This window comes from Salvelinus fontinalis, chromosome 9 (assembly GCF_029448725.1).
Source record: "Salvelinus fontinalis isolate EN_2023a chromosome 9, ASM2944872v1, whole genome shotgun sequence".
NCBI lineage: Eukaryota > Metazoa > Chordata > Actinopteri > Salmoniformes > Salmonidae > Salvelinus > Salvelinus fontinalis.
In genome coordinates this window covers 16,361,645-16,380,998 of record NC_074673.1, presented here as the reverse complement: position 1 = coordinate 16,380,998, position 19,354 = coordinate 16,361,645, and the positions used below count along the sequence as shown (strand labels likewise).

Here is a 19,354-nt window from a genome sequence, read left to right as displayed (position 1 = left end):
CTTGTATAATTGTATAATTGAAAGAAGCGCCTAAGGTTTTGATGGAGAGGGATTTGATTCAGTTCAGGTTGAGGAACTTTCTATGAAGATGAAAGAGCAGGTAGCTAAACCCTCATGCTTGATGTCGAAGAGATACTATTATTATTATTATACTATTATAGATACTAATGAACAGCACAACAACAAACGACCAAAGGATTTTGATCTTAGCGCTGTAGCATGTTAGCAATCAATGAACAACGTGCGTGTTACTGTAGCCGTAAGGAAGGCTCGGCTCAGGTTCTCTACCGTCACATTCATTAATGTAGTTCAGTGTTCCAATCTAGAGAAGACGAGATCATTACCATTGAGTGGCTTAGGTGGTTATTACTGTCCAAACAGGCTGAATCAGACATTTACATTTTACATTTAGCCATCTCTGATGGCGGTAGCTACAGCACCTGAGACCAGAATGTACAGTACGTGGATGGTATGGTAATGCCTTCACCAGCAGTTTTACACTGGGGTAACACAATTTAAAGCATGTCTCTACAGTTAGGCTACATGTATTTTACATGTTTCTATAGATAAAAGCATATTTCTTTAAAAAAAGAAAAAGAAAGTGCTACAAAAAACGGTGAAAGAAAGTGTCAACCAGATAAGCCTATGACCAAAACCAGATAGAATCTTTACTGCGTCTCGTCCTACATTTTTATAAAAGTCAGATCCAAGCTTGGCTTATACCTGCATGCATATATTTCAACTCAAGCACAACTAGTGTGTGTTGAGTGTGACAAGTCACTGTGTCTAGCACATCACCCCGGACGATCACTGGGGTCAACATCCCTCCCAGTCAGATGATTCCCTGCCAGCCTGCCTGGCCTGGCTGAGTAAAGTCAACTTAACTGAAGGTCAAAGCAAATAACCAGACTCTCAGTTCCCCTCAACTCTCCCCCAACCTCCAGGGGAATAGGAGGGAGGCTGTTCTGGTGTATAACCATTAGAATATGGATGGAACATGCTAGCTGGGTATTTGAATTGTCAAATTGCACCTGAATGCATGTTTGAAATGTACATTGCTGGGTCAAAAAATGCTTTGAAAACTGACTGAAACTTTCACAACTTTAAAGACAAATATGGGGACACGGTATGTGTATTTCTATTCGTGGTCATGTTAAATTGTTTGAAGTATGTTGAAAACATATGTCAAAGTTTTAAGGAACCAAACATCATCTTAAAAGTATCTGTCTTCTGCAAACTTTCTCCTCATCATTATGCAGAAATGTGTTTTCAGTCATATCTAACATCACAGCACTATGATACCGTATCTGCAATGTTCTTTTTATTTTGGCTAATTAAATGGAGTCATAGGCCAAGCTAATAAATGCTGGTTTGATGACAACAGATCATGAAGGCTGGTCTGATGACAATAGATCATGAATGCTGGTCTGATGACAATAGATCATGAAGGCTGGTCTGATGACAACAGATCATGAAGGCTGGTCTGATGACAATAGATCATGAATGCTGGTCTGATGACAATAGATCATGAATGCTGGTCTGATGACAACAGATCATGAATGCTGGTCTGATGACAACAGATCATGAATGCTGGTCTGATGACAACAGATCATGAATGCTTGTCTGATGACAACAGATCATGAATGCTGGTCTGATGACAACAGATCATGAATGCTGGTCTGATGACAACAGATCACAGACAACACTGCATTGTCTGTTTAGACTGTATAGAGAAATACCATGTAATGAAGCAGGACAGACAGACAGACAGACAGACAGACAGACAGACAGACAGACAGACATGGAGCTGATCATAGTCTCCTCCTCTAAACTAAAGTGAACAGTTTGTTTGCAGAGGTATTACCATCTGTATAGCCGCTTTGTGCTCGGCTAATTAGAGATTAGTCCACCTAATTTACAATGTCACAGAAATAAACCAGTGTCTACATAAACTCAGCAAAAAAAGAAACGTCCTCTCACTGTCAACCGCGTTTATTTTCAGCAAACTTAACATAAATATTTGTATGAACATATCAAGATTCAACAACTGTGACATAAACTGAACAAGTTCCACAGACATGTGACTAACAGAAATTGAATAATGTGTTCCTGAACAAAGGGAGGGTCAAAATCAAAAGTAACAGTCAGTATCTGGTGTGGCCACCAGCTGCATTAAGTACTGCAGTGCATCTCCTCCTCATGGACTGCACCAGATTTGCCAGTTCTTGCTGTGAGATGTTCCCACACAATTCCACCAAGGCACCTGCAAGTTCCCTGACATTTCTGTGGGGAATGGCCCTAGCCCTCACCCTCCGATCCAACAGGTCCCAGACGTGCTCAATGGGATTGAGATCCGGGCTCTTCGCTGGCCATGGCAGAACACTGACATTCCTGCCTTGCAGGAAATCACGCACAGAACGAGCAGTATGGCTGGTGGCATTGTCATGCTGGAAGGTCATGTCAGGATGAGCCTGCAGGAAGCGTACCACATGAGGGAGGAGGATGTCTTCCCTGTAACACACAGCGTTGAGATTGCCTGCAATGACAACAAGCTCAGTCCAATGATGCTGTGACACACCGCCCCAGACCATGACGGACCCTCCACCTCCAAATCGATCCCGCTCCAGAGTACAGGCCTCGGTGTAACGCTCATCCCATCGACGATAAACGCAAATCTGACCATCACCCCTGGTGAGACCAAAGCACGACTTGTCAGTGAAGAGCACTTTTTGCCAGTCCTGTCTGGTCCAGCGATGGTGTGTTTGTGCCCATAGGCGACGTTATTGCCGGTGATGTCTGCTGAGGACCTGCCTTACAACAGGCCTACAAGCCCTCAGTCCAGCCTCTTTCGGCCTATTGCTGGCAGTCTGAGCACTGATGGAGGGATTGTGCGTTCCTGGTGTAACTCGGGCAGTTGTTGTTGCCATCCTGTACCTGTCCCGCAGGTGTGATGTTCGGATATACCGATCCTGTGCAGGTGTTGTTACACGTGGTCTGCCACTGCGAGGATGATCAGCTGTACGTCCTGTCTCCTTGTAGCGCTGTCTTAGGAGTCTCACAGTACAGATATTGCAATTTATTGCCCTGGCCACATCTGCAGTCCTCATGCCTCCTTGCAGCATGTCTAAGGCACGCTCACGCAGATGAGCAGGGACCCTGGGCATCTTTCTTTTGTTTTTTTTCAGAGTCAGTAGAAATGCCTCTTTAGTGTCCTAAGTGTTCATAACTGTGACCTTAATTGCCTACCGTCTGTAAGCTGTTAGTGTCTTAACGACCGTTCCACAGGTGCATGTTCATTAAGCATTGGAAACAGTGTTTAAACCCTTTACAATGAAGATCTGTGAAGTCATTTAGATTTTTACAAATTATCTTTGAAAGGCAGGGTCCTGAAAAAGGGACGTTTCTTTTTTTGCTGAGTTTGTGAAAATATTGTCTTTCAATGATCTGTGGTTAAAAATATAAGAAAAAAGTTCCTAAAAAAGCACTTCTCTGTGACATCGCGTGGTATAATTAAAAGTAAAAATATCAGTGATTTCCAAAACCTAGCCTGAGGGAGGATATTTTCTTGCTCCCTACGTCACTGCAAATCTCATCGTGTTTGAACATCCCTTTGGGTAGCCTTGGTATTCATTTTACAGTGCATTCGGAAAGTATTCAGACCCCTTCCCTTTCTCCACATTTTCTTACATTACAGCCGTATTCTAAAATGGATTAAACAAAAACATCTCCACACAATACCCCATAAAGACAAAGCGAAAAAACATTTTTATTTTATTTAGCAACGTTAGTAAAAATTAAAAACCGAAATACAAGTATTCAGACCCTTTGCTATGAGACTCAACATTTTGTCTCAGGTGCATCCTGTTTCCATTACTCATCCTTGAGATGTTTCTACAACTTGATTGGAGTCCACCTGTGATTAATTCAATTGATTGGACATGATTTGCAAAGGCACATGTCAGAGCAAAAACAAAGCCATGAGGTTGAAGGAATCGTCTGTAGAGCCCCGAGACAGGTTTGGGTCGAGGCACAGATCTGGGGAAGGGTACCAAAACATTTCTGCAGCATTGAAGGTCCCCAAGAACACAGTGGCCTCCATTTTTCTTAAATAGAAGATGATTGGAAGTTTGGAACCACCAAGACTCTTCCTAGAGCTGGCCGCCAAAAGGCACCTAAAGGACTGTCAGACCATGAGAAAGAAAATTCTCTGGTCTGATGAAACAAAGATTGAACTTTTTGGCCTGAATGCCAAGCGTCACATCCGGAGGGAACCTGGCATCATCAATAAGGTGAAGCATGGCTCCTGAGTGGCGCAGCGGTCTAGCATCTCAGTGCTAGAGGCGTCACCACAGACCCTGGTTCAATTCCAGGCTGTATCACATCCGGCCGTGATTGGGAGTCCCTTAGGGCAGTGCACTATGGCCCAGCGTTGTCTGGGTTAGGGTTTGGTCAGGGTAAGCCATCATTGGAAATAAGAATTTGTTCTTAACTGACTTGCCTAGTTAAATAAAAGCATCATGCTGTGGGGATGTTTTTCAGCGGCAGGAACTGGGAGACTAGTTAGGATCGTGGGAAAGATAAAGGGTGGCAAAGTAAAGAGAGGTCCTTGATGAAAACCTGCTCCAGAGCGCTAAGGACCTCAGACTTGGGCGAAGGTTCACCTTCCAACAGGACAATGACCCAAAGAACACAGCCAAGACAACAAAAGATTGGCTTTGGGACAAGTCTCTGAATGTCCTTGAGTGGCCCAGCCAGAGGGTGGACTTGGACCAGATCGAACATCTCTGGAGAGACCTGAAAATAGCTGTGCAGCGACGCTCCCCATCCAAGCTTGTGAGGATCTGCAGACAAGAATGGGAGAAACTCCCCAAATACAGGTGTTTTTGCTTTGTCATTATGAGGTAATGTGTGTCGATTGATGAGGGGGAAAAAACGATTTAATCAATTTTAGAATAAGGCTGTAACGTAACAAAATGTGTAAAAAGTCAAGGGGTCTGAATACTTTCCCAATACACTGTATACTATGGGGAAAGGGTCAGAGTCAGTTGAACAACTGAATGCATTCAACCGAAATGCGTCTTCTGAATTTAACCCAACCCCTCTGGATCAGAGATGTGCGGGGGGCGTCCACGTCATCAGCAGTTGTTGTTGGGGACTGCCTTGCTCAAGGGCAGAACGGCAGATTTTTCCACTTGCCCGCTTGGGGATTTGAACCAGCGACCTTTCGGTTACTGGCCCAACGCTCTTAACCCTAGGTCTCAGACAACTTTATACCATGTCCAGAGTGTCTGCTGGTAATTGTCATAGACATACTTTTACCTGTAGATCTATTCTTACTAATTTATTCCCCTGCTTTTAAAACCGAGCCAATACACTGAGATTATTAAATGGTCTGTGATTTACAGTATGTTTGACTCATGTAATCTCTTGTCAAGTAATACGTAATGTAAATTCTGACATATGGATGATTTATCACTTGGCCCACCATGAAAACATCCTCCAGCACCCAAACATGACAAATTACCCTTTTCTGATAAGCCAGAGTAAACTTACTCTTGATGCTTTTGCTGTTGTCGCAGTTATGTTATTGAAAGGCCATATTTAATCACGCTGTATTTTTCAACATAAGCCTTGTTGGTCAGCTCCTGTCTCATGTTGCTAGGCATTGATTAATGTGCAAGCCGCAGCACAGAGCTGTATGTGTATAAATGCTAGCCTCCGAAATGATTAGAGACCGTCTCAATTGATGAAGCAAATCGCTGATGTCACTCAATGACAACAGACGGTTTGATCATGGCATCTTTTCCGCATAGGATGCGCTGATTATCAAACATGAATTAAAGGGAGAAAAGTTAGTCACGGATAGCGGTCTAGGTCAGACAGAGAACAGATTATATCAAAAATGATGTTTATGCATAAGATCTAACCTTGCACTCAGTCTCAAATGAAAACAAAAACCTAAACCAATGTTATGTAATAGTCCCATTTTCCTATTTAGTACAAGAATAAATGTAAAGACACCCCAGACACATGCAAACACCTTGCTGTCTTGCATCCCAGAGACGATGTAAGGTCTTGTGCATCATATAAGAGAGTTGTCATTATAATTCCACAGTATTTTGAAAATGCATCACACTGAACTGAAGGGCTGGGATCAATTCGAATTGAAGGGAATCAATTCAGGAAGGGATTTGAATTTAACGTTAATGTTAAAATGGTAGTTTCTACTCAGTTTATTGAGGTAATTGAAAATAGATGCAGTTCTTTCAAAGTTTTGAATTATTATTTAAGTTTACTCCCTGAACTGACTGCCTTCAATTCGAATTGACACTCAATATCCATATCCTTGGATGTTGCAATATTGAGCTAAGGGAGTATGGAATAATATGCATGTTGTATTGATTTTATTCATGTGTAATACATATATACACTGAACACAAATATAAATGCAACATGCAACAATGTCAACAATTTTACTGAGTTACAGTTCATATAAGGAAATCAGTCAATTGAAATAAATTCATTATGCCCTAATCTATGGATTTCACATGAACTGGGCAGGGACGCAGCCATGGGAGGGCACAGGGCCAACCACTTGGGAGCCAAGCCCACCCACAGGGGAGCCAGGCCCAGCCAATCAGAATGAGTTTTTCCCCACAAAAGGGCTTTATTACAGACAGAAATACTCCTCAGTTTAATCAGCTATCCGGGTGGATGGTCTCAGACGATCCTGCAGGTGAAGAAGCCAGATGTGGAGGTCCTGGGCTGGCATGGTTACACGTGGTCTGCGGTTGTGAGGCCAGTTGGACGTACTGCCAAATTCTCTAAAATGACATTGGAAGCGGCTTATGGTAGAGAAATTAACATTCAATTCTTCTGCAACAGCTCTGGTGGACATTCCTGCAGTCAGTATGCCATTTACATGCTCCCTCAAAACTTGAGACATCTGTGGCAATGCACATTTTAGAGTGACCTTTTATTGTTCCCAGCACAAGGTGCACCTGTGTAATTGCCATGCTGTTTAATCAGCTTTTTGATATGCAACACCTGTCAGGTGGATGGATTATCTTGGCAAAAGGAGAAATGCTCAATAACAGGGATGTATACAAATGAGTGCACAAAATTGGAGAGAAATACACTTTCTGTGTGTACGGAACATTTCTGTGATCAAAAAAATATATATAATCTGGGATCTTTTATTTCAGCTCATGAAACACTTTACATGTTGCGTTTATATTTTTCTTCAGTATATAGATATTTCTTTCTAAGGCTCTAGACTTGCTGTACCATATTCAGTGTGTGTCATTAAACCCTGGTTTAGTGCTCCCAATCTGTATTGATGTATTTCATATTCCCTCATTTGACTTACAGATGTAGGATCTTAATTTGAGCCAGTTTGCTACAGCAGGAAAATAATCCTGCAGCAAAAACAAATGTCAGTTATTATGTGGATTATAATTAATGGACATTTTTGTAGGGGTTGATACATTTTTCATTAGAGAAAATCAAGTCTGACATTTCAAAGTGGAAATTACAAACTTCAGAAGCCTTTTTAAATCTCAACTACTGTAAGGACCGTTGCTGGAGTCGAGAAGCGGGTACAGGGAGTCAAACATTTAATAAGGAACAAGACAGGAACAGCGTCAGCACACGGGTAACAAAACAACATACGAACGTTAATGTGGAAGCGGGGAACAGAGCTGAGGGACAGACAGATATAGGGAAGGAAATAACACAGCTGATTGAGTCCAGGTGAGTCCAAAGGATCTCTAATGCGCATGACGAGGGAAGCAGGTGTGCGTAATGATGGTGGCAGGAGTGAGTAATGCTGGGGAGCCCAGCGCCCTCGAGCGCCAGGGGGGAAGATAAGGAGCCGGAGTGACAACTACACTACAAGTTTTACATTTCCTGGAAAATTCTCCTGCAACAGGGTGCTCAAATTAAAATCCTAAATCTGTACAGCACAGTCGTAAGGCATACATTTCTCATATAGTGCATTCGGAAAGTATTCAGACCCCTTGATTTTTTTCTGCAATTTGTTATGTTATAGCCTTTTACTAAAGGCTTATGACAAAGTGGAAACAGGTTTTTTATTTTGCAAATTTATTATAGATAAACACAGAAATACCTTATTTATAGCAATAATCAATTTACAAATCGGTTCCTTGTTCTTCAAATATGCCACGTGACAGGCGATACTTAACTTGGAAAGTCAATGATATGTAAAGCTTTTCAACCAGCTCATATACTGTAATGTTACATACGTGTATCCTCTTAATTGGTGTGAAATCAAGCAACCTCCATCAACCCACACATAGGATTAGGGGAAGTTACAGTACACTGGTAATCTGGCAATAATGAAATAGGCAGGACACAGGGGATCGGCAGGAAGTCTAATTAAGAACAATGACCTTTTGCCAGTCTCATTTAAGGATTAAAGTTATAATAATTAACAGCAAGTTTTTTTAAATGATTTGCATTGAAATGAAAATTGAAAGGGCAGTTTATTAGAATGTCAGGAGGATGCAGAGGGTTTATTCTTTATTAGGTCTACACAGACTATCCCAGAGGCTCCCAGCTCATTTTACATGATTAACATTTGACAATATTTATCCCGCTGCTGTGCAAAGGATCCCTTGGCAAAGCCAATGTCTTTTGATTGTACTCGGGCACCAGACGGTCGCAGCGACGGCGGTGGCAGGAGTATGCTGCTGGGTGCATTGGGTACTAAGAGTGCCTAGCTGGCACTCTGAGTACCCAACACCCGCCCGCCGCTGCCTGCCTGCCTGACTCCGAGAATGATGTGATTGGGCCGAGCAGTGTGGTTAGAGGGGGCTCATGGCCCTGCCACTCAGTTCCTCTCAGTCTGCGGGAGTGACTGACACCTCACTGAAATCAAATCAATTACTGAGCAACACTTTGGCCCAGACTCCTCTGTAGCTGGAGACAGACAGAGAGGGCTGTTTAGGGACTTGGGAGGCTGGACACTGGACAAGACATCACATTGGGTCAGCCTATAGGGTTAACTTGACAAATCAATAAAAGAGAAAGACTTTGTAAAGGGAAAAGATAAGAGTGCTTGATTTCGGGGAGGACAAAGGCAAGAGTGAAGACAAAGAGTAAGACATATTATTTGTTAAGAGTGCTATTGCTCAGAGAAACTCTGTCAAGAGAGGCTACAAAGAATGTTAAAAAGAAACCTAGCTACACTTTAGCTCTCATTCAGCAATAATGATTAAAAAGTAAATGTGTTTGCTGAGACAAGTTAGAGATGAACTCTGAGTCTCTCGGTTTGTGTAGCAAAACTCCAGTACTTTGAAACCGTGGCATATGGAGAGGTGGTGGCACATTTCCAGGGACATTTCCCTCTGCAGCCTCTGACCGTGGCACTGTGTGCCCTGGGCGATGATGTCACCAATAGCCTCTTCTACTCTTTTCATCCTGTTCTCCATCTCTCTCCCTCTGTACGCACTGCGGTCAGGGTCAGCATGGCAGGCAGCTGTGTGAAGTGTAAAACATCCCCTTCGGTGCAGCAGCTGCTGCCTCCCGACTCCCACTGCCTTTTCATCCCCCTCCCCCTCCTCCTCCTCCCTTAATAACACTCACGCCCTCTGCTTCAATAAATACAATTTACCACTTCAATTATACTCAACAAAAATAGAAACGTAACATGTAAAGTGTTGGTCCCATGTTTCATGAGTTGAAATAAAAGATCACAGAAATTTTCCGTACGCACAGAAAGCTTATTTCTCTCCAATTTTGAGCACAAATTTGTTTACATACCTGTTAGTGAACATTTCTCCTTTGCCAAGATAATACATCCACCTGACAGGTGTGGCATATCAAGAAGCTGATTAAACAGCATGATCATTACACAGGTGCACCTTGTGCTGGGGACAATAAAAGGCTACTCTAAAATGTGATTTCTTTTCACACAACACGATGACATTGGCAAGATGGCACCGGCATACATGGCAGCTCTGCTTCTAGCTCCTAAGCAACTTTGCAGTATTTTTTTTGTTGTGTATAAAATAAATTTAAATAACAAGCATTTCGGCTAAATATGTGACCAATAAAATTTGATTTTGATTTTATTTGCCACAGATGTCTCATGTTTTCAGGGAGCGTACAATTGGCATGTTGACTGCAGGAATGTCCACCAGAGCTGTTGCCTTTTCTCTACCATAAGCCACCTCCAAGGTTGTTTTAGAGAATTTGTCAGTACGTCCAACCAGCCTCACAACCGCAGACCACGTGTAACCACGCCAACCCAGGACCTCCACATTCTGCTTCTTCCCCTGCGGGATCGTCTGAAACCAGCCATCCGGACAGCTGATGAAACTGTTGGTTTGCACAACCGAAGAATATCTGCACAAACTGTTAGAAACAGTCTCAGGAAAGCTCATCTGCATACTCATCGTCCTCACCAGAGTCTTGACCTGACTGCAGTTCGGCGTTGTAACCAACTTCATTGGAGAAGTGTGCTCTTCACGGATGAATCCCTATTTCAACTGTACGGGGCAGATGGCAAATAGCGTGCGCGTATGGCGTTGTGTGGGTGAGCGGTTTGCTGATGTCAACGTTGTGAACAGAGTGCCCCATGGTGGCAGTGGGGTTATGGTATGGGCAGACATAAACTACGGACAACAAATACAATTGCATTTTATCGATGGCAATTTGAATGCAGAGATACCGTGACGAGATCCCGAGGCCCATTGTCGTGCCCTTCATCTGCCGCCATCACCTCATGTTTCAGTATGATAATCCACAGCCCCATGTCGCAAGGATCTGTTCACAATTCCTGGAAACTGAACATGTCCCACATTCAACAGCCCGATCAATTCTATGCGAAAGAGATGTGTCGTGCTGCATGAGGCAAAGGGTGAACACACCATATACTGACTGGTTTTAGGATCCACGCCCCCACCTTTTTTTTAAGGTATCTGTGACCAACAGATGCATATCTGTATTCTCAGTCATGTGAAATCCATAGATTAGGGCATAATTAATTTATTTCAATTGACTGATTTCCTCATATGAACTGTAACTCAGTAAAACCTTTGAAATTGTTGCATGTTGCGTTTATATTTTTGTTCAGTATACATACAAGACTTTTGGGAGGACTGGATCACAACAAGGTCTATATGGGCTGTATGCTGTATGGCTCTGCCTCTGAATATTCATCAAATATGTTTGCATTTAACTTTTCACAACACACATACCTCCATTGAGAATGACATGGTTTATCCTACTGTGATTCTCATGAATAACAGTGCTTCTGTTTAGGGTTGATTCCACATGAAGACATGCAGTTCAACTTATGTCAGTAGATGGACTCCCTTAGTCCTCAGGATGTTCTAAAAATCCTCTTTAAGGTGGTTCTGTGAAGTAGAGACACCCCAGAACAGAGAATCAGGCCAGACAGACAGACAGGTGATTATCCTCCCTACCAAGAGACATACAGTTCACATCATCATGATAGACAGACAGACTGTAGTGTAGAAGGACGGTGACAAACAGAAATCACAGGCATCTGCTTTGAGCTTTTTGCTGGTATGAGACCATGACTATTCTGGCAACACTCACTTATTGAGGAAAAATACTTTGAGCTTTAAATGAAGGCTGTGGGTCTCTTGAGTGTGGCCCAAAACTAGAGAGCTTGAAGAAGTAATTCAGAGGGCAAAAGCTGGTCAGCCCTGAGGTGCTCTGAGTAGAAATGGGGGACAGGCTTGTTTTCTATAGTAAGCCCCCAAAGAGAAGACTTTCAGGGCGATTGTGGAACCATCAGTCAACCATAAAAAAAGCATTTTTTACAAGCCTGTGGGCCGTGTCCCAGAAAGAGGCTGGGTGTTGCTGTCCCAGAAGGGCACACTCCACTATTGAGTTAGAAGTGGTTAGATCTTTTCAAAGTAAAAAAGTGTGTCTCATATCTAAACCTGTTTCTGTTTACGAAACGGTACAGTGTGTGTGCGTGTGTGTGTGTGTGTGTGTGTGTGTGTGTGTGTGTGTGTGTGTGTGTGTGTGTGTGTGTGTGTGTGTGTGTGTGTGTGTGTGTGTGTGTGTGTGTGTGTGTGTGTGTGTGTGTGTGTGTGTGTGTGTGCGTGTCTGCTCTGATGAAATGTGTGAGAACTGAATAACACAAATCTCTACCGTGCTGTTTTTCATTTTTTTCATGTCAGACACCAAACTGTCTCATAACGCTACAACAATTTCTACTTAGTTCTACATCAAAGGGGTCTGTTTGCTACTGGCCCTTTAATTTTTCAGCAGGAGGTGACAATGCTGCCATGGTAACACACTGCTCCCCCAGACTGGCCAGCTCAGCTGAACTACTGTGAATTGTGTGATTCACAGTAGTTATCCTCTTGTGGAAAAACAGCCATTATAAAATAGCAGACACTTCTGGTCCCAAGATGCCCACTTTCACAGCTCTCAACTTTGGAAAGTTTTTACATTTCAAAAGAAAGAGAGGAATGAACACTGTTGAGTATCTTTCTATGTTTTCCACATTGTTTTCTCTTATTTTATGAAAATAATGTATCTTTCTCTCCACAGGGTGATGCAGTTCTGACTGTTATCAAAACCAAGGCGCAGTGGCCAGCATGGCAGCCCCTGAACGTGTGAGTACACAGTGATGTACAAGACTACCCTCACCTTTCACAGGTGTATAATGTTAATTGTCTTTCAAAAAATATATACTTGTAGAGATGATCATTTGGATAACCATTAATTGAGAATTTAGATGTAAACAGAATATCTCATTCTACTAAGATTCCTCAGATAACAGGCTAAAGGAGATAATCATCCAGAATTCATTCACCAGCTTGGTGCCAAGGTGGCTTAGCAGTTCAGACGTATTTTTCCGTGTTGTCGTGTCGTGTCCTGTATATATATATATTTACACCTTTTCTTCACATATCTTTTATTTATTTTATTATCCAAGAACTCAACTACAAAAGCTTTCCTGCAAAAGCTTTCCTGCAACCCGCTTCACCAATTACAATAAGTACTATTTACCTCAATCTGAAAATCCATCGTGGAAGATAGCCAGGGGCTAATTCAGAAGCTAGCCTGAAAGCTAACCAGAAGCTACTCCGATAGCTAGCCAGAAGCTAATCTGTAGCTGCCCCGAAATTAGCCGGTTTGCTGGCTAGCGTTGGTGTTTCAGCTGCCCACGTTTTGCGGTCATCAGCTATTCCTCTAGCTCGATAATCTACCGGCACTTTTGTGCAACGCGACTCGGACCGGAGCATTCCGGGACTTTTTTTCTCTCAGTTTCCCCGGATTCCAACCGCAGCCTCTGGACACTTGCACCTTGATTTCGCAGCTAGCTAGCTGCATACCGTGTGACTATTGGCTTACGTCGACCCCGGAGCTAACTCAAATCATGCTGGAGCTAGCCAGCTGAGGAGTTCCATCACCATCCGGACCCGTTTCTTTGTTGCTGCTGCAGATACGGAACCCCACCGGGCCTTCACGACTGACTGCCGACGTTATCTGCCCGAGGGATTTATCCAACCGGCACCTCCGTCCCGGCGTTACCTGAACGCTCATCTGAGGCCCGCTAATCGTTAGCTGTCTTATCGGCTGCTATCTGAACAAAACCCCACTACACGGAACCTACCGACGGAAACGCACGAGGTATCTACAAACAGACCTCCATCCTATGCTGCTACCGATAGCCATATACCCGGCCAGCTGTCTGGATCGCCACGACCCCAACCAACCTCTACTCACTGGACCCTTATTTATCACTCGATTAAGCTTGCCTCTCCTTAATGTAAATATGCCTTGTCCATTGCTGTTCTGGTTAGTGTTTATTGGCTTATTTCACTGTAGAGATTCTAGCCCTGCTCTCTATACCATATCCAACCCTGCAGTTCCACCACCCACATATGCGATGACATCACCTGGTTTCAATGATGTTTCTAGAGACAAGATCTCTCTCATCATCACTCAATACCTAGGTTTACCTCCACTGTATTCACATCCTACCATACCTTTGTCTGTACATTATTCCTTTAAACTATTTTATCGCCCCCAGAAACTTCCTTTTACTCTCTGCTCTGGTAGCTCTAGGCGACCAATTCTCATAGCTTTTAGCCGTACCATTATCCTACTTCTCCTCTGTTCCTCTGGTGATGTAGAGGTGAATCCAGGCCCTGCAGTACCTGGCTCCACTCCTATTCCCCAGGCGCTCTCTTTTGATGACTTCTGTAACCGTAATAGCCTTGGCTTCATGCATGTTAACATTAGGAGCCTCCTCCCTAAGTTTGTTTTGTTCACTGCTTTAGCACACTCTACCAACCCGGATGTTTTAGCCGTGTCTGAATCCTGGCTTAGAAAGACCACCAAAAATTCAGACATTTTTATCCCCAATTACAATATTTTCAGACAAGATAGAACGGCCAAAGGGGGCGGTGTTGCAATCTACTGCAAAGACTGCCTGCAGAGTTCTGTTATACTATCCAGGTCTGTTCCCAAACAATTTGAACTTCTACTTTTAAAAATCCACCTCTCTAAAAACAAGTCTCTCACCGTTGCCGCCTGCTATAGACCACCCTCTGCCCCCAGCTGTGCTCTGGACACTATATGTGAACTGATTGCCCCCCATCTATCTTCAGAGCTCGTGCTGCTAGGCGACCTAAATTTGAACATGCTCAACACCCCAGCCACCCTACAATCTAAGCTTGATGCCCTCAATCTCACACAAATTATTAATGAACCTACCAGGTACCACCCCAATTCCGTAAACACGGGTACCCTCATAGATATCATCCTAACAAACTTGCCCTCCAAATACACCTCTGCTGTTTTTAACAAAGATCTCAGCGATCACTGCCTCATTGCCTGCATCCGTAATGGGTCAGCGGTCAAACGACCTCCACTCATCACTGTCAAACGCTCCCTGAAACACTTCAGCGAGCAGGCCTTCCTAATTGACCTGGCCGGGGTATCCTGGAAGGATATTGATCTCATCCCGTCAGTAGAGGATGCCTGGTCATTTTTTAAAAATGCCTTCCTCACCATCTTGAATAAGCATGCCCCATTCAAGAAATTTAGAACCAGGAACAGATATAGCCCTTGGTTCTCTCCTGACCTGACTGCCCTTAACCAACAGAAAAACATCCTATGGCGTTCTGCATTAGCATCGAACAGCCCCCGTGATATGCAACTTTTCAGGGAAGCCAGAAACCAATATACACAGGCAGTTAGAACAGCCAAGGCTAGCTTTTTCAAGCAGAAATTTGCTTCCTGCAACACAAATTCAAAAAAGTTCTGGGACACCGTAAAGTCCATGGAGAATAAGAACACCTCCTCCCAGCTTCCAACCGCCCTGAAGATAGGAAACACTGTCACCACCGACAAATCCACTATAATTGAGAATTTCAATAAGCATTTTTCTACGGCTGGCCATGCTTTCCACCTGGCTACCCCTACCCGGGACAACAGCACTGCCCTCCCCTCTGCTACTCGCCCAAGCCTTCCCCATTTCTCTTTCTCCCAAATACAGTCAGCTGATGTTCTTAATGAGCTGCAAAATCTGGACCCTTACAAATCAGCCGGGCTAGATAATCTGGACCCTTTCTTTCTAAAACTATCTGCTGAAATTGTTGCCACCCCTATTACTAGCCTCTTCAACCTCTCTTTCGTGTCGTCTGAGATCCCCAAAGATTGGAAAGCAGCTGCGGTTATCCCCCTCTTCAAAGGGGGGGACACCCTTGACCCTAACTGCTACAGACCTATATCTATCCTACCCTGCCTTTCTAAGGTCTTCAAAAGCCAAGTCAACAAACAGATTACCGACCATTTCGAATCACACCACACCTTCTCCGCTATGCAATCTGGTTTCAGAGCTGGTCATGGGTGCACCTCAGCCACGCTCAAGGTCATAAACGATATCGTAACCGCCATCGATAGGAAACAATACTGTGCAGCCGTATTCATTGACCTGGCCAAGGCTTTTGACTCTGTCAATCACCACATCCTCATTGGCAGACTCGACAGCCTTGGTTTCTCTAATGATTGCCTCGCCTGGTTCACCAACTACTTCTCTGATAGAGTTCAGTGTGTCAAATCGGAGGGTCTGTTGTCCGGGCCTCTGGCAGTCTCTATGGGGGTGCCACAGGGTTCAATTCTTGGACCGACTCTCTTCTCTGTTTACATCAATGATGTCGCTCTCGCTGCTGGTGATTCTCTGATCCACCTCTACGCAGACGACACTATTCTGTATACTTCTGGCCCTTCTTTTGACACTGTGTTAACAACCCTCCAGGCGAGCTTCAATGCCATACAACTCTCCTTCCGTGGCCTCCAACTGCTCTTAAATACAAGTAAAACCAAATGCATGCTCTTCAACCGATCGCTGCCTGCTCCTGCCCGCCTGTCCAACATCACTACTTTGGACGGCTCTGACTTAGAATATGTGGACAACTACAAATACCTAGGTGTCTGGTTAGACTGTAAACTCTCCTTCCAGACCCACATCAAACATCTCCAATCCAAAGTCAAATCTAGAATTGGCTTCCTATTCCGCAACAAAGCATCCTTTACTCATGCTGCCAAACATACCCTTGTAAAACTGACCATCCTACCAATCCTCGACTTCGGTGATGTCATTTACAAATTAGCCTCCAAAACCCTACTCAATAAATTGGATGCAGTCTATCACAGTGCCATCCGTTTTGTCACCAAAGCCCCATATACTACCCACCACTGCGACCTGTACACTCTCGTTGGCTGGCCCTCGCTTCATACTCGTCGCCAAACCCATTGGTTCCAGGTCATCTACAAGACCCTGCTAGGTAAAGTCCCCCCTTATCTCAGCTCGCTGTCACCATAGCAGCACCTACCCGTAGCACGCGCTCCAGCAGGTATATCTCTCTAGTCACCCCCAAAACCAATTCTTCCTTTGGACGCCTCTCCTTCCAGTTCTCTGCTGCCAATGACTGGAACGAACTACAAAAATCTCTGAAACTGGAAACACCTATCTCCCTCACTAGCTTTAAGCACCAGCTGTCAGAGCAGCTCATAGATTACTGCACCTGTACATAACCCATCTACAATTTAGCCCAAACAACTACCTCTTTACCTACTGTATTTATTTATTAATTTATTTTGCTCCTTTGCACCCCATTATTTCTGTCTCTACTTTGCACTTTCTTCCAATGCAAACCAACCATTCCAGTGTTTTTTTTTGTTTTTATTTTACTTGCTGTGTTGTACTCACTTCGCCTCCATGGCCTTTTTATATTTTATTTATTTATACATATATCTGTTTGCCTTCACCTCCCTTATCTCACCTCACTTGCTCACATTGTATATAGACTTATTTTTTTATTTTTTTCACTGTATTATTGACTATATGTTTGTTTTTACTCCATGTGTAACTATGTGTTGTTGTATGTGTCGAACTGCTTTGCTTTATCTTGGCCAGGTCGCAATTGTAAATGAGAACGTGTTCTCAATTTGCCTACCTGGTTAAATAAAGGTTAAATAAAATAAAATAAAAAAACATGCTTGGCCTGTGGATGTTTTCTTAAATTCATTAATGATTGTGTACATTTTTCATGAGCTTTTCTGTTTGTGAAAAGAAGGCTCCTGTTTTGATGAGAGATGTGTTCCCCCGGGGTGTTTCTATGATTAAGTTTAACAGCCTCCCTCCTGCTCCAATATATCAACATGTTTCATTGACCTATTTTAAAATAAGCCTGTCAATTAAGCCAAGCAATGTTTGCTTTGTTTGAGGAGACATATTCATTGTTGATGTTAAAGGGGGTTGGAAAAACATCAACATTATAGATGTCTCAAATTGAAGGAGATCGTTTAAAAATATTGATGTGCATGTGGAATGTGAAAATTCTACACTGAACAAAAATATAAACGCAACATGCAACAATTTCAAAGATTTTACTGAGTTACAGTTCAAATCAGGAAATCAGTCAATTTAAATAAATAAATGAGGCCCTAATCTATCGATTTCATATGACTGGGAATACATATATGCATCTGTTGGTAACAGAAACCTTAAAAAAGGTAGGGGTGTGGATCAGAAAACCAGTCAGTATCTGGTGTGACCACCATTTGCCTCATGTAGCGCGACACATCTCCTTCGCATAGAGTTGATCAGGCTGTTGATTGTGGCCTGTGGAATGTTGTCCCACACCTCTTCAATGGCTGTGTGAAGTTGCTGGATATTGGCGGGAACTGGAACACGCTGTCGTACACGTTGATCCAGAGCATTCCAAACTTGCTCAATGGGTGACGTGTCTGATGAGTATGCAGGCCATGGAGGAACAAGCACGCAGATGAGCTTCCGTGAGACGGTTTCTGACAGTTTGTGCAGAAATTGTGCAAACCCACAGTTTCTTCAGCTGTCCAGGTGGTCTCCGACAATCCCGCAGGTGAAGACGCCAGATGTGGAGATGTGGTTACACGTGATCTGCGGTTGTGAGGCCGATTGGACGTACTGCCAAATTCTCTATGACGATGTTGGCTTATGGTAGAGAAATTAATATTAGATTCTCTGGAAACAGCTCTGGTGGACATTCCTGCAGTCAGCATGCCAATTGCACTCTCCCTCAAAACTTGAGACATCTGTGGCATTGTGTTGTGTGACAAAACTGCACATTTAAGAGTGGCCTTTTATTGTCCCAATTACAAGGTGCACCTGTGTAATCAGATTTTTGATATGCGAAACCTGTCAGTTGGATGGATTATCTTGGCAAAGAACAAACGCTCACTAACAAGGATGTAAAGCTTTTTGTGCGTATCAAACATTTCTGGCACCTTTCTTTTCAGCTCATGTAAAGAGTTTTGTTGTTAATCACTTAATTATATAATATTTCTCCTCATTTTTATGATCTCTTCACACCTCTTTCAGTAACTATTGAGATGTTACTGGATGTTCTTCTCCTCTTAGTGTTAGTGTAGTGGCAATTAACACATAAATAGAGTCCCAAATGGCACCCTGTTCCCAATTTGTGCACTACCTTTGACCAGGGCCTATAGGGTCTGGTGAAAGGTAATGCACTATATAGGGAATAGGGTGCTATTTGGGACAGAATCATAATGTCTTTCTTTAGCCTCCACAAACATCCTCCAGCCTTAACAACATCTCCAACATAACATCTGTCTCATTAGCACTTCTCCAATGCCTTCTGCTGTCTATGATACAACATCATTCCCTCTAATGAGTTCTAAATATAAACAAGTTATTATTTATTAATATGTTGAGTGGTTATGACAGAAATGTGTTATACTTCTTTGTTTGGACTTAAGATAGTGTAAGTGTAAATTTTGAATATTTATCTAACTAAACTTTATGAATAGACAGTGTTTTGAAAAAGTATTT

The 19,354-nt window shown here is 43.1% G+C and overlaps 1 protein-coding gene across 1 annotated transcript in view; it reads left to right on the top strand.

The window, feature by feature from the left end:
* The window catches only part of LOC129862169 (spondin-1-like), a 118,162-nt gene that overhangs the window by 59,751 nt on the left and 39,057 nt on the right, over nucleotides 1-19,354 (top strand). The window contains exon 7 of the mRNA XM_055933564.1: nucleotides 12,556-12,620. Within this exon, the coding sequence (XP_055789539.1) occupies nucleotides 12,556-12,620 (65 nt within the window). The remainder of the gene's footprint in view (nucleotides 1-12,555; nucleotides 12,621-19,354) is intronic.